At 47.9% G+C, this 17,853-nt stretch overlaps 1 protein-coding gene across 5 annotated transcripts in view; it reads left to right on the top strand.

The window, feature by feature from the left end:
- The window catches only part of LOC112235816 (pleckstrin homology domain-containing family A member 5), a 264,064-nt gene that overhangs the window by 136,859 nt on the left and 109,352 nt on the right, over nt 1-17,853 (top strand). For 4 of the 5 annotated variants that reach the window (XM_042301853.1, XM_042301855.1, XM_042301852.1 and 1 more), the window contains one exon: nt 3,042-3,125. In XM_042301853.1, the coding sequence (XP_042157787.1) occupies nt 3,042-3,125 (84 nt within the window). Of the gene's footprint in view, nt 1-3,041; nt 3,126-4,523; nt 4,564-17,853 lie in introns of those variants that run through there. The other variant, XM_024382372.2, reaches the window with a different exon arrangement.

Here is a 17,853-nt window from a genome sequence, read left to right as displayed (position 1 = left end):
GCAGGGGAGGAGAGGCAGTGCAGGGGAGGAGAGGCAGGGGAGGAGAGGAGAGGCAGGGGGGAGAGGCAGTGCAAGGGAGGAGAGGCAGGGGAGGAGAGGCAGGGCAGGGGAGGAGAGGCAGGGCAGGGGAGGAGAGGCAGGGCAGGGGAGGAGGGCAGGGCAGGGGAGGAGGGCAGGGGAGGAGAGGCAGTGCAGGGGAGGGAGGAGGGGAGGAGGGCAGGGGAGGGGAGGCAGGGCAGGGGAGGAGAGGCAGGGCAGGGGAGGAGAGGCAGGGCAGGGGAGGAGAGATAGGGCAGGAGAAAGGGGAAGGCTGCAGAAGTCTAGAGACGGGTCAGACTGAGCTCCTCACAAGTTCACACACTCATAGAGAACTTCCAGCGTGACAGCGTAGGCTATACACAGAATAGTTTTAGTGCAAGAAACTACCATATATAGGAGGATGGTAACTAATGGACAGGATTGTTTCTTTCTGTTAGAGCTGGTGACTACCGGGAGAATAGTAACAACAGTGAGCTGGTGACTACCGGGAGAATAGTAACAACAGTGAGCTGGTGACTACCGGGAGAATAGTAACAACAGTGAGCTGGTGACTACCGGGAGAATAGTAACAACAGTGAGCTGGTGACTACCGGGAGAATAGTAACAACAGTGAGCTGGTGACTACCGGGAGAATAGTAACAACAGTGAGCTGGTGACTACCGGGAGAATAGTAACAACAGTGAGCTGGTGACTACCGGGAGAATAGTAACAACAGTGAGCTGGTGACTACCGGGAGAATAGTAACAACAGTGAGCTGGTGTCTTCATGCATGGCTGGTGAAGGAGGATCAGGATGTTGAAGTTCACTACGACACACAGCTCCAGGTTTTTAATGCATGTGTACACTACTTCTCTGCTCTGGTCTGCTGAGTTGTCAGAGAAAGGAGAGGGGTTAGTCGTGTGTGGACTAGGGTCTAGTGAGTCAGTGGTAGGACATTTTCTTTCGCGGTAGAAAGAAGAAGGTTTGCATTGCTCCTGTGAAGTATTTATGCACTTCTTCTGTCGTCTAGTTTACGCAGACAACCTCATGTGTTTACAAGAGCGTGTCTTCCTCTGTTTTCTGTTCGGTTTTTGTATGTATTATATTATATTATATTATAACTCCGGATGGTTTAGGGTTAAATACCAAAGACTTTACTGTTATTTTATATGTTAGTGTGATGGTGTGTGGGTGCCGGTGTGTGGGTGCCATTGCATGCGTGTGTGTGGGTGCCGGTGTGTGGCTACCGGTGTGTGGGTGCCGGTGTGTGGGTGCCATTGTGCCGCAGAGTGGTGTGGATTTTGAGCTTTCACCACACTGATACATTCCCTGACTAGCACAGCATAGTGTGATCAGGTTGCCCCATAAAATGACTGTCTACCCTGTCCTGAATCTCAAGCTCTCAACTCCCATTTCATACCCTAATCTCGTGTAAAAGGGACAGAATGTGACCTGGGCAAAATCAGTATAAAGGTTAAAGCAGTCCTAACCTCATTCTCAACCGTGCACATTTTCCCCACGAAAAAATTATGGCTTGTCTTCAGCTTTTGGGAGGCTGCGGGGATGTAGGGATTGAGGGACCGAGGGATAGGGATTTCACGGTCACTTGCAAGTCTATTCATCCACTCTTCAGGGGTCCTCGGCTAGAGGGATGACAGGGGAGGGATAGAGAGAGAGATGACAGAGGAGGGATAGAGAGAGAGATGATAGATGAGGGATAGAGAGAGAGATGACAGGTGGACATATTGGTTATTGACAGGTCTAAAGAGGCAATTCTGTTCTAACATTTTCTCTCTCCCTCTCTGTTCCCTCTCTCTCTCTTTTCCTCTCTCTCTCTCTCTCTTTTCCTCCCTCTCTGTTCTCTCCCTCTCTTTTCCTCTCTCTCTTTTCCTCCCTCTCTGTTCCCTCTCTCTCTCTTTTCCTCTCTCTCTTTTCCTCCCTCTCTGTTCCCTCTCTCTCTCTCTTTCTCTCTCTCTCTCTCTTCCTCCCTCTCTTTTCCTCCCTCTCTGTTCCCTCTCCTCTCTTTCACTCCCTCTCTTTTCCTCCCTCTCTTTTCCTCCCTCTCTCTTCCTCCCTCTCTTTTCCTCCCTCTCTTCCTCCCTTTAATTTCCTCTCTCTTTCTCCCTCTCTTTTTCTCCCTCTCTTTTCCTCCCTCTCTGTTCCCCGCTCTCTCTCTCTTTTCCTCTCTCTCTTTTCCTCCCTCTCTTTTCCTCCCTCTCTGTTCCCTCTCTCTCTCTTTTCCTCCCTCTCTGTTCCCTCTCCCTCTCTTTTCCTCCCTCTCTGTTTCTCTCTCTCTCTTTCCTCCCTCTCTTTTCCTCCCTCTCTTTTCCCCTCTCTCTTTTCCTCCCTCTCTTTTCCTCCCTCTCTTTTCCTCCCTCTCTTTTCCTCCCTCTCTTTTCCTCCCTCTCTTTTCCTCCCTCTCTTTTCCTCCCTCTCTTTTCCTCCCTCTCTTTCCTCCCTCTCTCTTCCTCCCTCTCTTTTCCTCCCTCTCTTTTCCTCCCTCTCTTTCCTCCCTCTCTCTTTTCCTCCCTCTCTTTTCCTCCCTCTCTTTTCCTCTCTCTCTTTTCCTCCCTCTCTTTTCCTCCCTCTCTGTTCCCTCTCTCTCTTTTCCTCCCTCTCTTTTCCTCCCTCTCTTTTCCTCCCTCTCTTTTCCTCTCCCTCTCTTTTCCTCCCTCTCTTTTCCTCCTCTCTTTTCCTCCCTCTCTTTTCCTCTCTCTCTCTTTTCCTCCCTCTCTTTTCCTCCCTCTCTTTTCCTCCCTCTCTTTTCCTCTCCCTCTCTTTTCCTCCCTCTCTTTTCCTCCCTCTCTTTTCCTCCCTCTCTTTTCCTCTCTTTCTTTTCCTCCCTCTCTTTTCCTCCCTCTCTTTTCCTCCCTCTCTTTTCCTCTCTCTCTTTTCCTCCCTCTCTTTTCCTCCCTCTCTTTTCCTCCCTCTCTGTTCCTCCCTCTCTTTTCCTCCCTCTCTTTTCCTCCCTCTCTTTTCCTCCCTCTCTTTTCCTCCCTCTCTTTTCCTCTCTCTCTCTCTAGCCACAATGAGCGGAAGGTGACCTGTAAGCATCCTGTCTCGGGCTGTCCCTCACAAGACAACTGCATCTTTGTCGTCAACGAACAGTGAGTCTCTTCATTTTGCTCTTCAGAATGCCATCAGGCAGCGTTTCTGAGCTATGCAGTCAGATCGTCGTAGGAACTCTAGGACGTTCTCTCTCCATGCATTCAGTATTAGTTATGGCGACCAACATTTCTCTATTTACAAGTTTCCCTTTCATGAGTTGAATGCTTCTTCTGTTTCTCTCCTCATTGTCCCACAATTGGCACTTTAACAGAAAATAGTTTCAAATGAACAGTCTTCTTCTTTCCTCTGATGAGATTACAAGGTTCATCAATGTCAGTTATTTGTAATGGTTGGAGTATGTATAAAATGTGCCTGACGTTTTCTTCCCAGTATTGGTGCATAGGTTAGTTATAAACATGTTTACAAAGGTTGTGGGTAGATGAGGTTCTGAATAGAAAAGACATTGTTGACCGAGGAAGCATCTGCAGGTCTGCTGATTCCCTGACGTGTGCATTGTGCTGCACTTGAGAATCAATCCTCCTCCTTCTTCTTCTACCCATCAGATACGGAGAGACAGTTAGAGTTTGAGCCCTTTTCCGTCCTGTTCTCCTCAACCACAGCTACTCACCTCTGAGGGGCACATGTTACCATTGGCTTTCTTTGGCCTGAGTTTAAGCCCTTTCACTCTCAGTTGCATAACCCACCTCTAGCTAGGCCCTTGGCTTATTGGCTCCTGAGAGGGGGGCATGTGATTGTGAACCATTGGCCCCTGGTTTCTAGTCTCCCGCCTTTCTCATAATCAGTCCCCTTAACCATTCACAGTTTCACATGAAATACAGTAGTCTGATCCAACAGTTGGTTCTCTCTCTCTCTGTCCAACTATACGCAGTAGCAATTAGCCTGGGGACAAAGTTGCAGAGAAAACCACTCTCCTTCCTTGCTCCTCCATCTATCTCCAAAAGCCTCCTACTACACCAGGGTTCTACTCTGTCCCCCCTTTTTTTTTTACAATGACTCCGTGTGCCCCTACGTAGAAAAATGTAGACGCACACAAAGACATTCAGGAGCACAATGAAAAATATGTGAGGGGTTAAACTGGAATCCTTCACAAATTCCAGGTCGCACAGTTACATACACTACATACAGTACCAGTCAAAAGTTTGGACACACCTACTCATTCCAGGGTTTTCCTTTATTTTTATTGTAGAATAATAGTGAAGACATCAAAACTATGAAATAGCACATAAGGAATCATGTAGTAACTAAATAAGTGTTAAACAAATCAAAATATATTTTATATTTTAGATTCTTCAAATAGCCACCCTTTGCCGTGATGACAGCTTTGCACACTCTTGGCATTCTCTCAACCAGCTTCACCTGGAATGCTTTTCCAACAGTCTTGAAGGTGTTCCCACATATGCTGAGCACTTATTGGCTGCTTTTCCTTCTCTTTGCAGTCCAACTCATCCCAAACCATCTCAATTGGGTTGAAGTCTAGTGATTGTGGAGCCAGGAGGTGTGTTGGGTCATTGTTCTGTTGAAAAACCAATGATAGTCCCACTAAGCGCAGACCAGATGGGATGGAGTATTGCTGCAGAATGTTGTGGTAGCCATGCTGGTTAAGTGTGCCTTGAGTTCTAAATAAATCGCAGACAGTCCGGGGGACAAATCTGGGTTTGGAAGATGCCCGAAGAACGCTACCTGCCCGAATGCATAGTACCAACTGTAAAGTTTGGTGGAGGAGGAATAATGTTTTGGGGCGGTTTTTCATGGTTCGGACTAGGCTCCTTACTTCCAATGAAGGGAAATCTTAACGCTACAGCATACAATGACATTCTAGATGATTCTGTGCTTCCAACTTCGTTGCAACAGTTTGGGGAAGACCGTTTCCTGTTTCAGCATGAAGTGAGGTCCATACCTAGTAAGCCATCATTGTAAATAAGAATTTGCTCATAACTGACTTGCCTAGTTAAATAAAGGTTAAATAAATAAATACGGAAATGGTTTGTTGAGATCAGTGTGGAAGAATTTGACTGTCCTGCACAGAGCCCTGACCTCAACCCCATCGAACACCTTTAGGATGAATTGGAACGCCGACTGCTAGTCCCCACACCAATGTTCCAACATCTAGTGGAAAGCCTTCCCAGAAGAGTGGAGACTGTTATAGTTGCAATGTACCAACATCTAGTGGAAAGCCTTCCCAGAATAGTGGAGGCTGTTATAGTTGCAATGTAACAACATCTAGTGGAAAGCCTTCCCAGAATAGTGGCGGCTGTTGTAGCAGCAAAAGGGTGGACCAACTCCATATTAATGCGCATGATTTTAGAATGAGATGTTCGACAAGCAGGTGTCCACATACTTTTGGTCATGTAGTGATTTTAGGCATGTAGTGTATTTAAGTTAATTGGTCGCACTGTAGAGCCCTGTGCACCCCAGGAAACATGCTTATTAGCTTAATGAATGATCACCTTGACCCTTCAGTTTCTCCACTCTCAGCATTCCCTACAACCAGTACAACCAGTACAATGTTCAACCTTCCCTGGGCCAGTACAACGTTCAGCCTTCCCTGGGCCAGTACAACGTTCAGCCTTCCCTGGGCCAGTACAACGTTCAGCCTTCCCTGGGCCAGTACAACGTTCAGCCTTCCTGGGCCAGTACAACGTTCAGCCTTCACTGGGCCAGTACAACCTTCAGCCTTCCCTGGGTCCCTTCAGCCTTCAGTCCCTACTCTCAACCCAACCTATGGCCATGCAGTAAAGATTTTAGTTGAGACAGGTATTCTCTCTCCTGTGTGTTCAAATCGACTGAAGAGAGAAGAGCGGTACGCCCAAATCAACTGAAGAGAGAGAGATTGGTACGCCCAAATCAACTGAGAGCCCAAATCAACTGAGAGAGAGAGATTGGTACGCCCAAATCTACTGAAGAGAGAGAGAGTGGTACGCCCAAATCTACTGAAGAGAGAGAGAGAGAGCGGTACGCCCAAATCTACTGAAGAGAAAGAGAGAGAGCGTACGCCCAAATCTACTGAGAGAGAGAGAGAGAGAGCGGTATGCCCAAATCACTGAAGGGGAGAGAGAGAGCGGACGCCCAAATCTACTGAAGAGAGAGAGAGTGGTACGCCCAAATCTACTGAAAAGAGAGAGCGGTACGCCCAAATCTCCTGAAGAGAGAGAGTGGTACGCCCAAATCTACTGAAAAGAGAGAGCGGTACTCCCAAATCTACTGAAGAGAGAGAGAGAGTGGTATGCCCAAATCTACTGAAGAGAGAGAGCCGTACGCACCAAGTCGACCCCTAAACTCTGCCCCCCTAGGCACTCTTGTAGATCCGAAATGATTTGATAGGTGTAAATCAGTGTGACTCCACCCAGCCGTTCAGAAAGAGAGGTGAAGTAATGTGCTATATTGCTTGAACCTATCTAATCCTTTCAGAGCTCTGGGCCCCCTTCATACCTCATAGCTCAACTTACCTGCCAGCTAAGGTCAGCACTGGCCCCCTGATAGATGTCCCTCCTAGAACATGTTCACAAGCCAGTTCTCGGGAAACAACCTGTCATTCCATATATCTGCTCTATTCCAACACAAGCCCATCCAATTCAACAACCCTTTCAAGCCCCTGATGACTGCGTTGAGAAACACTGACCTATAGCATGTTCAATTTCACAACCCCCAGAAGCAGCTGTTTAAAGTAGAGGAAGAGTCATACTACCTTGATATAGACTCCTGTGCTATTTCAACCTCACCTGACAGAAGTTGTCTTAATCCAGTTTCAGTCTCCTTCCGAATTCTGGACGTTCTTGTTGCAACTGTTCCAACTAGTTGTTTGAGTTCATGTTCTAACCAATGCCATTACAAATGTGGAAAAATCCTACCTTTCCCAGAAAGAAAATACAATTCACTCTTAGCTATCAAACTGCCAGGGCCACAGTCCAATATTCATTGTGATATTACTATCATTTCTCCATCTTCCAACATGAATGGAGAAAACAACAACTGGAGGCATTATGTGGTCTGCTTGTGATTTCTACCAGGGGTTGGAACCAGTTCAGGGAACAGAACCGAAAACCTGAAAATAAAATTTTCCAAGGAACAGAATCAGAATTAGGAACGGAAGTGATCTATGCTGTTCCGGAACACAACTGTTATTTTAAAAGCATGCGAACCGGTTAATAACTTTATTTTACTTTTGGGGCATTTTTTCCAGTCCAACAATACAACACAACAAAGTGCCTATGCAAAGCCCTTTCTCTGTCAATCAGAAACTTCTCCTAGTGTCTGCTTGCCAGATGAATATCATGTAGGCTACATGCCTCTCTGAAGCATAGCTGTAGCGTACTGACCTCACCAGTGTGATTCAGAAGATGGGGAGAGAGATTTTTAATGAGGGAAGAAGGAATTCACTTTTTCAATGCTACTTAGGGATAGTATAGTTACCACATTTCACATTGGATTTATTAACTACAAAAAGATGAGACATGTTTTTAATTCGGGTGCCGCTCTGCACACACCAGCTTGTTAGCTAACTAGCTTCTCTGGTCCAACGTTAAGCCAATTGTGAAGTTCAAAGACATTTAAAGTTCCTCCATTGAAGCCTCTCCTCAGTTGGTATAAATCTGTGGGCCCAATTCAAATAATGCATGTTGTCAAAAGATGCCCAGCACTTCAAGCCAAGCTTCCTCCTCCACTCTCCCTCGATCGCCCCATCCGCAAAATTTAAATTTCATCTCGCGCTCGAGACTGACTGGTCTTTCCATCACACAGTGTAAACAACTCACCGAACTATAGCACTAAGCTACAGCACCGAGCTACAGCACTGAGCTACAGGACTGAGCCGCAGGACTGAGCTACAACACTGAGCTACAGGACTGAGCTACAGGACTGAGCTACAGGACTGAGCTACAGGACTGAGCTACAACACTGAGCTACAACACTGAGCTACAACACTGAGCTACAGGACTGAGCTACAGGACTGAGCTACAGGACTGAGCTACAACACTGAGCTACAGGACTGAGCTACAACAATGAGCTACAGGACTGAGCTACAACACTGAGCTACAACACTGAGCTACAACACTGAGCTACAACACTGAGCTACAACACTGAGCTATAGTTTGCCCCCTCCATAGCGAGCTGCTCTATCCATGCTGCCTGATTGGTGAAGTCATTTAATGTTGAGCTAAATGTAAAATAAACATTTACAAAAACAGAAAGGACCGATATAAATGAGTACTTTTATTTTGGTTGGAACCATGTTCATAACTTTATTTTGGTGGTCGGAACAGTGGAACGGAAGTAAAGAAAATAATGGTTCCTTTCAGAACGAAACTATTGGAAAACAGTTTTGGTTCCAACCCCTGGTTTCAATGCATGTTAAGGTATGAAATAGCAGGGTCCAACTGTCGCACGCCCAACTTTTCCAGAGGACTGGCGTTGCCCATCCCTGCTCTAGGCAATCTCTTATAGACTAAACGGTATCGGCATTGATTAAACATTTTCCCCCTTGTGTTTTGTAGCTTGAATTGCGGAAAAGTGGTTCGCCCAATGTTTAGAAGGTAATGTAACCCCAGGTTGAAATGGATGCTTATGTGTTACTCTAAAGTAACTGTTATGTACAAGCACTTTTGTGTAAAGCACTTGTTTACTCTCCTCTGTTTATGTTGTTCTGTGTTGTTTTATGAAGCGTTTTGCCTGACGTCCTGCTAGTACTGTACAGTGTATGTTGTTGTTTGGAGTCTGGACCATATCATGTGTTCAACCAAATGATCAAACAAAACTACTTAACAGACAAGATCCTATCTAGGCCTGGGAAGTGCCAGGGACCTCACCATTCTATATTGTCACGATACGGAGTTCCCCATACCAATATGTATTGCGGTTTGTTACAATGTTTTACATTTAAAAGAAATTGCGAATAAATTTTTCCCAAAACATATTGCTCACAATCTGTTTGCTGTAGAGGGACAAGAGAGAGAGCCATAATGAAAAGGAGAAAACGTATTTTGGACATTTTGCTGATATCGCTCATTACAATAAATAACCTACGAGAGAAATGTGAAGTTGAAAATGAAATACTTTTGCTAATATGGGTGATTGTTGATGGGACAACTTCTAAAGTAGTATTAGTAGGTTTAAGGGTCATATAAAATGTTTTTTTTAAAATGTAACAGTGTTGTGTTGCATATTAATGTCAATAATGTACCGTTCAATGTATCGTTATCGCGATAATTCAATCAATTTATCGTGATAATTCAGTCAATTTATCGTGATAATTCAATCAATTTATCGTGATAATTCAGTCAATTTATCGCGATAATTCAGTCAATTTATCGTGATAATTCAGTCAATTTATCGTGATAATTCAGTCAATTTATCGTGATAATTCAGTCAATTTATCGTGATAATTCAGTCAATTTATCGTGATAATTCAGTCAATTTATCGTGATAATTCAGTCAATTTATCGTGATAATTCAGTCAATTTATCGTGATAATTCAGTCAATTTATCGTGATAATTCAGTCAATTTATCGCGATAATTCAGTCAATTTATCGTGATAATTCAGTCAATTTATCGTGATAATTCAGTCATTTTATCGTGATAATTCAGTCAATTTATCGTGATATGGATTTTTGCCCCTATCGCCCCGCTCTAATGCAAACACAAAAAGGTCCCCAATATTAAAAGCCAAATGGAAATTGTCTTACATACGGCACTGTTATTCCGGGACGTTGCTACTCGATTACTTGGGAGACTATTCATTTTTGAGAAGAAAAAATATAGGCCTATGTCTAAGATGTAATTATATATGTGACATTGCTACATGGCCTACAAGGATTGAGCATTACATTCTGAATGTTAATTAAACATTTTTAGGGGTTTTTATGACATCACACGTGTAGCTTGTTGTTGTTACCGGTCAATCACAGCGGCGCTACAGTCACATGCTCCCATGTGTAGCAAGGGAGATTTCTAATCATTGCCAAATGAAATTAAAATTATGGAATAAAGTTGGCTAAATGAGAAGGAATAGGCTACAATAATCAACCAACAGGTAGGCTGTTGTTTCATATGAATGGCGAAGCCTAGCGGTTAAGAGCGTTGGGCCAGTAATCAAAAAGTTGCTGGTTTGAATCCCCGAGCTGACTAAGTGATACATCTGTCAATGTGCCCTTGAACAAGGCGCTTAATCCTAACTGCTCCTGTAAATCACTCTGAATTAGAGCGTCCTGCTAAATGACTAAAATGTTGTAGATAAGGGCGCCTCAAAAATAGCCTCAATTAGCATTGCTACTTTAGCTAGATGGCTAACTTTACAATGACTTGATGCAGTCCAAACAGCCACTATCAGATGGTATGATAGAGAACCTATGGAAGCAAACAGGTTTGTTTAACTAGCAGGAGTCGGTTTGGATCATTTCCCTCTCCCTCCCTCCGTGCCACACAGACTGTCACATGAGCAAGACTAAAATAAAGAATAATAATATATATATTTAGTCATTTTCTTTTTCATCTTTAACATGTATTTTGACTATCCGGATAATAAATAAATACATATATAATTGATATTATTTGAATAGTGAAATCATTTCAACTAATGCATAACCTAAATGGTGGACAAAGCCTTGCAATGCCTTGCCGGTTGCTACTCTGTTTTACTGTAGTTTTAGTTAACTCGGCTAATCTTCCTTAGCAAACGGCTTCTTCTCCAGCCAATGCTACATTTCACCAAAAGAACAAGAACATCTTCCAGGTGGTTGGACAGTCTTAATTGGTCCACATCATTTTTAAAGTCTCAGAGTATGACACATAATATTAAACATCCTAATATTAGAGAAGCTAACTCAGGCATTTTGCCATAGTGGTTAGAGCGTTGGACTAGTAACCGGAAGGTTGCAAGTTCAAATCCCCGAGCTGACAAGGTACAAATCTGTCGTTCTGCCCCTGAACAAGGCAGTTAACCCACTGTTCCTAGGCCGTCATTGAAAATAAGAATTTGTTCTTAACTGACTTGCCTAGTTAAATAAAGGTAAAATAAATAAAACTTAACGCTGGCTAGCAAAGTGATGTGTAATTCTATCGGAATCCAGACAGAATTAGGAAATCAAATAGGTAGAATTTTTATTCACCCTGCAACATTCATTGAATAAAGGTAAAATAAAACAAATAAATACGTCTGTGCATAACAACGTCTCGAACTGCATGAACATGGTAACACTTCCAAGAATGTCTCGTGTTCTAATGCTCTTTCCAGTCCCGACATACCACAGGCTGCACAGGTAAGACTTAACCCTGGTTCAGTCACCTGCCTATTGAGCAAGTGCATACTCTTTCATTGTTGAAAGTACTGTAGTAACCTGTCTGTGTGTATGCACGCATATGTGTTTTGCTTGCCTGCCGTGGGAGGGCCTGTATCTGGGATCAGGTCCCCTTGTCCAAATATTCTTATTCATTGTGATGAAGCAAAACTGATCCTATATCCCATCAGCACTCTGAGATTGTTTGTGAATACGGGCCCTGGTCTCGTTGCCGTTTTGTTGTGAGATGACGAGCTTGAACTAAAGCAGCTGTCGTTCCCCTTTTTACAGTCTCCTCCTTTTTAATGACAAATGCTGTCGTGGTTGTTTTAAATTGCATTCTCAGCCAGTCTGTTCCGTTGCCCCCCCCAATATGCTTCACTGGCGGGGGTAATCCCTCAAACACACACACACACACACACACACACACACACACACACACACACACACACACCTGTGCATTCAGAAAGGCACACACACACAACACTAAGGGGCCAAGTGTGGGGGCTGTCTGCCCATCCCGGACTGTCTATTTGTGCAGAGTTAATACAGGGGATTTGTTGGTGCTGCCTGGAGTATTTTTTTTGTGAGCACACACATACTCCTCCCTCTACATGAAGATAGCGAGAAACAACACTTGCTCCGAGGTAATGAACACGATGGGAAACAGAGCTGGTTTCACATTCTGGGCACACCAGGCATTTATTAGTAAAGGACCACAGGAGGAGGCAGGTAGCTGGGTCCAGGGGCAGGCAGAAGGTCATACACAGGAGGAGGCAGGTAGCTGCGTCCAGGGGCAGGCAGAAGGTCATACACAGGAGGAGGCAGGTAGCTGGGTCCAGGAGGTAGCTGGGTCCAGGAGCAGGTAGCTGGGTCCAGGGGCAGGCTGAAGGTCATACACAGGAGGAGGCAGGTAGCTGGGTCCAGGGGCAGGCAGAAGGTCATACACAGGAGGAGGCAGGTAGCTGGGTCCAGGGGCAGGCAGAAGGTCATACACAGGAGGAGGCAGGTAGCTGGGTCCAGGGGCAGGCAGAAGGTCATACACAGGAGGAGGTAGGTAGCTGGGTCCAGGGGCAGGCAGAAGGTCATACACAGGAGGAGGCAGGTAGCTGGGTCCAGGGGCAGGCAGAAGGTCATACACAGGAGGAGGCAGGTAGCTGGGTCCATGGGCAGGCAGAAGGTCATACACAGGAGGAGACAGGTAGCTGGGTCCAGGGGCAGGCAGAAGGTCATACACAGGAGGAGGCAGGTAGCTGGGTCCAGGGGCAGGCAGTGGGCTGGAGAGTGAGCTGCGTTCAGGGGATCTACGTGTTTGAGAGTGTGAGCTGGACAGTGGGCTGCGTTCAGGGGATCTAAGTGTTTGAGAGTGTGAGCTGGAAGCAGACGTTACAGTCCAGCTGCACTGAGTACAGCCCAACAGCCCTGGCATTAACACGTATACACCAACTGTCTGTAGCAGAGCTCTAACAGTACTGGTGTAACAGTGTTCATGATAAGGAGTGAAAATGTAACATGTCCCGCTGCTATACTCCTTTATACTCCTCAAGTCAAAAAAAATCTATATATAGTCTCTGAGATACACAATAGGTTTGACAAAGCAAAGCACTGTGCCTTACAGGACAGTAGGATATGCTGCTCCTTCTAATAACTATTGTAGCATGTTGACAGAACTAGAGGAGTTGTCAGAACTAGAGGAGTTGCCAGAACTAGTTGAGTTGTCAGAACTAGTTGAGTTGAACGGACTAGAGAAGTTGCAGGACCTAGTTGAGTTGCCAGAACTAGAGGAGTTGTCAGAACTAGAGGAGTTGTCAGAACTAGAGTTGCCAGAACTAGAGGAGTTGCCAGACCTAGAGGAGTTGCAGGACCTAGTTGAGTTGTCAGAATTAGTTGAGTTGCCAGAACTAGAGGAGTTGCCAGAACTAGAGGAGTTGCCAGACCTAGAGGAGTTGCAGGACCTAGTTGAGTTGTCAGAACTAGTTGAGTTGTCAGAACTAGTTGAGTTGCCAGAACTAGAGGAGTTGTCAGAACTAGTTGAGATGCCAGAACTAGAGGAGTTGTCAGACCTAGAGGAGTTGCAGGACCTAGTTGAGTTGTCAGAATTAGTTGAGTTGCCAGAACTAGAGGAGTTGCCAGAACTAGAGGAGTTGCCAGACCTAGAGGAGTTGCCAGACCTAGAGGAGTTGCCAGACCTAGAGGAGTTGCCAGAACTAGTTGAGTTGTCAGAACTAGTTGAGTTGCCAGAACTAGAGGAGTTGTCAGAACTAGTTGAGTTGCCAGAACTAGAGGAGTTGTCAGACCTAGAGGAGTTGCAGGACCTAGTTGAGTTGTCAGAATTAGTTGAGTTGCCAGAACTAGAGGAGTTGCCAGAACTAGAGGAGTTGCCAGACCTAGAGGAGTTGCCAGACCTAGAGGAGTTGCCAGACCTAGAGGAGTTGCCAGACCTAGAGGAGTTGCCAGAACTAGCAGAGTTGCCAGACCTAGAGGAGTTGCCAGACCTAGAGGAGTTGCCAGAACTAGAGGAGTTGTCAGAACTAGAGGAGTTGTCAGAACTAGAGGAGTTGCCAGACCTAGAGGAGTTGCCAGACCTAGAGGAGTTGTCAGAACTAGAGGAGTTGCCAGACCTAGAGGATTTGCCAGAACTAGAGGAGTTGTCAGAACTAGAGGAGTTGCCAGAACTAGAGGAGTTGTCAGATTGTCGTGACAGACGAGAGATGGATGAAATTAGTTGTCTCCCAGGGTGTGTGGGCGTGGTCTCGCAGGGTGTGTGGGCGTGGTCTCGCAGGGTGTGTGGGCATGGTCTCGCAGGGTGTGTGGGCGTGGTCTCACAGGGTGTGTGGGCGTGGTCTCCCATGGTGTGTGAGTGGTCTCCCATAGTGTGTAGGGGTGGTCTTGCAGGGTGTGTGGGGGTGGTCTCCCAGGGTATGTGCAGGTGGTCTCGCAGAGTGTGTGGGCGTGGTCTCCCGGGGTGTGTGGGCGTGGTCTCCCAGGGTGTGTAGGCGTGGAGCACTGGGGCTAAAGCGTTACTCTGAGTTCCACAGAAACCCGACCCAGGCATGTACCGAAATTCGTTGTTTTTATCAATAGTTACTTCTTTAAGCAAATTTACATTGTCCTCCCAAGAGTCAAAAAACAATATAGGATCACTGTCCTGTGCTCACAGAGCCCAGTGTTAGCCACAGCTAGGCTAATCCTCTTATAGTACACTACACACGGTCCCTCCACATCATCAACAACCCAGCCCTGTTCCCACCAGCCTGACACGGTGCTACCACATCATCAACAACCCAGCCCTGTTCCCCACTAGCCTGACACGGTGCTACCACATCATCAACAACCCAGCCCTGTTCCCACCAGCCTGACACGGTGCTACCACATCATCAACAACCCAGCCCTGTTCCCCACTAGCCTGACACGGTGCTACCACATCATCAACAACCCAGCCCTGTTCCCACTAGCCTGACACGGTGCTACCACATCATCAACAACCCAGCCCTGTTCCCCACTAGCCTGACACGGTGCTACCACATCATCAACAACCCAGCCCTGTTCCCCACTAGCCTGACACGGTGCTACCACATCATCAACAAACCAGCCCTGTTCCCCACTAGCCTGACACGGTGCTACCACATCATCAACAACCCAGCCCTGTTCCCCACTAGCCTGACACGGTGCTACCACATCATCAACGACCCAGCCCTGTTCCCCACTAGCCTGACACGGTGCTACCACATCATCAACAACCCAGCCCTGTTCCCCACTAGCCTGACACGGTGCTACCACATCATCAACGACCCAGCCCTGTTCCCCACTAGCCTGACACGGTGCTACCACATCATCAACATCCCAGCCCTGTTCCCCACTAGCCTGACACGGTGCTACCACATCATCAACAACCCAGCCCTGTTCCCCACCAGCCTGACACGGTGCTACCACATCATCAACAACCCAGCCCTGTTCCCCACCAGCCTGACACGGTGCTACCACATCATCAACGACCCAGCCCTGTTCCCCACTAGCCTGACACGGTGCTACCACATCATCAACGACCCAGCCCTGTTCCCCACCAGCCTGACACGGTGCTACCACATCATCAACGACCCAGCCCTGTTCCCCACCAGCCTGACACGGTGCTACCACATCATCAACAACCCAGCCCTGTTCCCCACTAGCCTGACACGGTGCTACCACATCATCAACAACCCAGCCCTGTTCCCCACTAGCCTGACACGGTGCTACCACATCATCAACAACCCAGCCCTGTTCCCCACCAGCCTGACACGGTGCTACCACATAATCAACAACCCAGCCCTGTTCCCCACTAGCCTGACACGGTGCTACCACATCATCAACAACCCAGCCCTGTTCCCCACTAGCCTGACACGGTGCTACCACATCATCAACGACCCAGCCCTGTTCCCCACCAGCCTGACACGGTGCTACCACATCATCAATGACCCAGCCCTGTTCCCCACCAGCCTGACACGGTGCTACCACATAATCAACAACCCAGCCCTGTTCCCCACTAGCCTGACACGGTGCTACCACATCATCAACGACCCAGCCCTGTTCCCCACTAGCCTGACACGGTGCTACCACATCATCAACAACCCAGCCCTGTTCCCCACTAGCCTGACACGGTGCTACCACATCATCAACGACCCAGCCCTGTTCCCCACTAGCCTGACACGGTGCTACCACATCATCAACGACCCAGCCCTGTTCCCCACTAGCCTGACACGGTGCTACCACATCGTCAATGACCCAGCCCCGTTCCCCACCAGCCTGACACGTGCTACCACATCATCAACAACCCAGCCCTGTTCCCCACCAGCCTGACACGGTGCTACCACATCATCAACAACCCAGCCCTGTTCCCCACCAGCCTGACACGGTGCTACCACATCATCAACAACCCAGCCCTGTTCCCCACTAGCCTGACACGGTGCTACCACATCATCAACAACCCAGCCCTGTTCCCCACTAGCCTGACATGGTGCTACCACATCATCAACAACCCAGCCCTGTTTCCCACCAGCCTGACACGGTGCTACCACATCATCAACAACCCAGCCCTGTTCCCCACTAGCCTGACACGGTGCTACCACATCATCAACAACCCAGCCCTGTTCCCCACCAGCCTGACACGGTGCTACCACATCATCAACAACCCAGCCCTGTTCCCCACCAGCCTGACACGGTGCTACCACATCATCAACAACCCAGCCCTGTTCCCCACTAGCCTGACACGATGCTACCACATCATCAACAACCCAGCCCTGTTCCCCACTAGCCTGACACGGTGCTACCACATCATCAACAACCCAGCCCTGTTCCCCACTAGCCTGACACGGTGCTACCACATCATCAACAACCCAGCCCTGTTCCCCACTAGCCTGACACGGTGCTACCACATCATCAACGACCCAGCCCTGTTCCCCACCAGCCTGACACGGTGCTACCACATAATCAACAACCCAGCCCTGTTCCCCACTAGCCTGACACGGTGCTACCACATCATCAACAACCCAGCCCTGTTCCCCACTAGCCTGACACGGTGCTACCACATCATCAACGACCCAGCCCTGTTCCCCACCAGCCTGACACGGTGCTACCACATCATCAATGACCCAGCCCTGTTCCCCACCAGCCTGACACGGTGCTACCACATAATCAACAACCCAGCCCTGTTCCCCACTAGCCTGACACGGTGCTACCACATCATCAACGACCCAGCCCTGTTCCCCACTAGCCTGACACGGTGCTACCACATCATCAACAACCCAGCCCTGTTCCCCACTAGCCTGACACGGTGCTACCACATCATCAACGACCCAGCCCTGTTCCCCACTAGCCTGACACGGTGCTACCACATCATCAACGACCCAGCCCTGTTCCCCACTAGCCTGACACGGTGCTACCACATCATCAATGACCCAGCCCTGTTCCCCACCAGCCTGACACGTGCTACCACATCATCAACAACCCAGCCCTGTTCCCCACCAGCCTGACACGGTGCTACCACATCATCAACATCCCAGCCCTGTTCCCCACCAGCCTGACACGGTGCTACCACATCATCAACAACCCAGCCCTGTTCCCCACTAGCCTGACACGGTGCTACCACATCATCAACAACCCAGCCCTGTTCCCCACTAGCCTGACATGGTGCTACCACATCATCAACAACCCAGCCCTGTTCCCCACCAGCCTGACACGGTGCTACCACATCATCAACAACCCAGCCCTGTTCCCCACCAGCCTGACACGGTGCTACCACATCATCAACAACCCAGCCCTGTTCCCCACCAGCCTGACACGGTGCTACCACATCATCAACAACCCAGCCCTGTTCCCCACCAGCCTGACACGGTGCTACCACATCATCAACAACCCAGCCCTGTTCCCCACCAGCCTGACACGGTGCTACCACATCATCAACAACCCAGCCCTGTTCCCCACAGCCTGACACGGTGCTACCACATCACAACCCAGCCCTGT

This window comes from Oncorhynchus tshawytscha, linkage group LG19, assembly GCF_018296145.1.
Source record: "Oncorhynchus tshawytscha isolate Ot180627B linkage group LG19, Otsh_v2.0, whole genome shotgun sequence".
Classification (NCBI taxonomy): Eukaryota; Metazoa; Chordata; class Actinopteri; order Salmoniformes; family Salmonidae; genus Oncorhynchus; species Oncorhynchus tshawytscha.
Note: the sequence above shows the minus strand (reverse complement) of the source record. Positions and strands in the feature narration are given on the sequence as shown.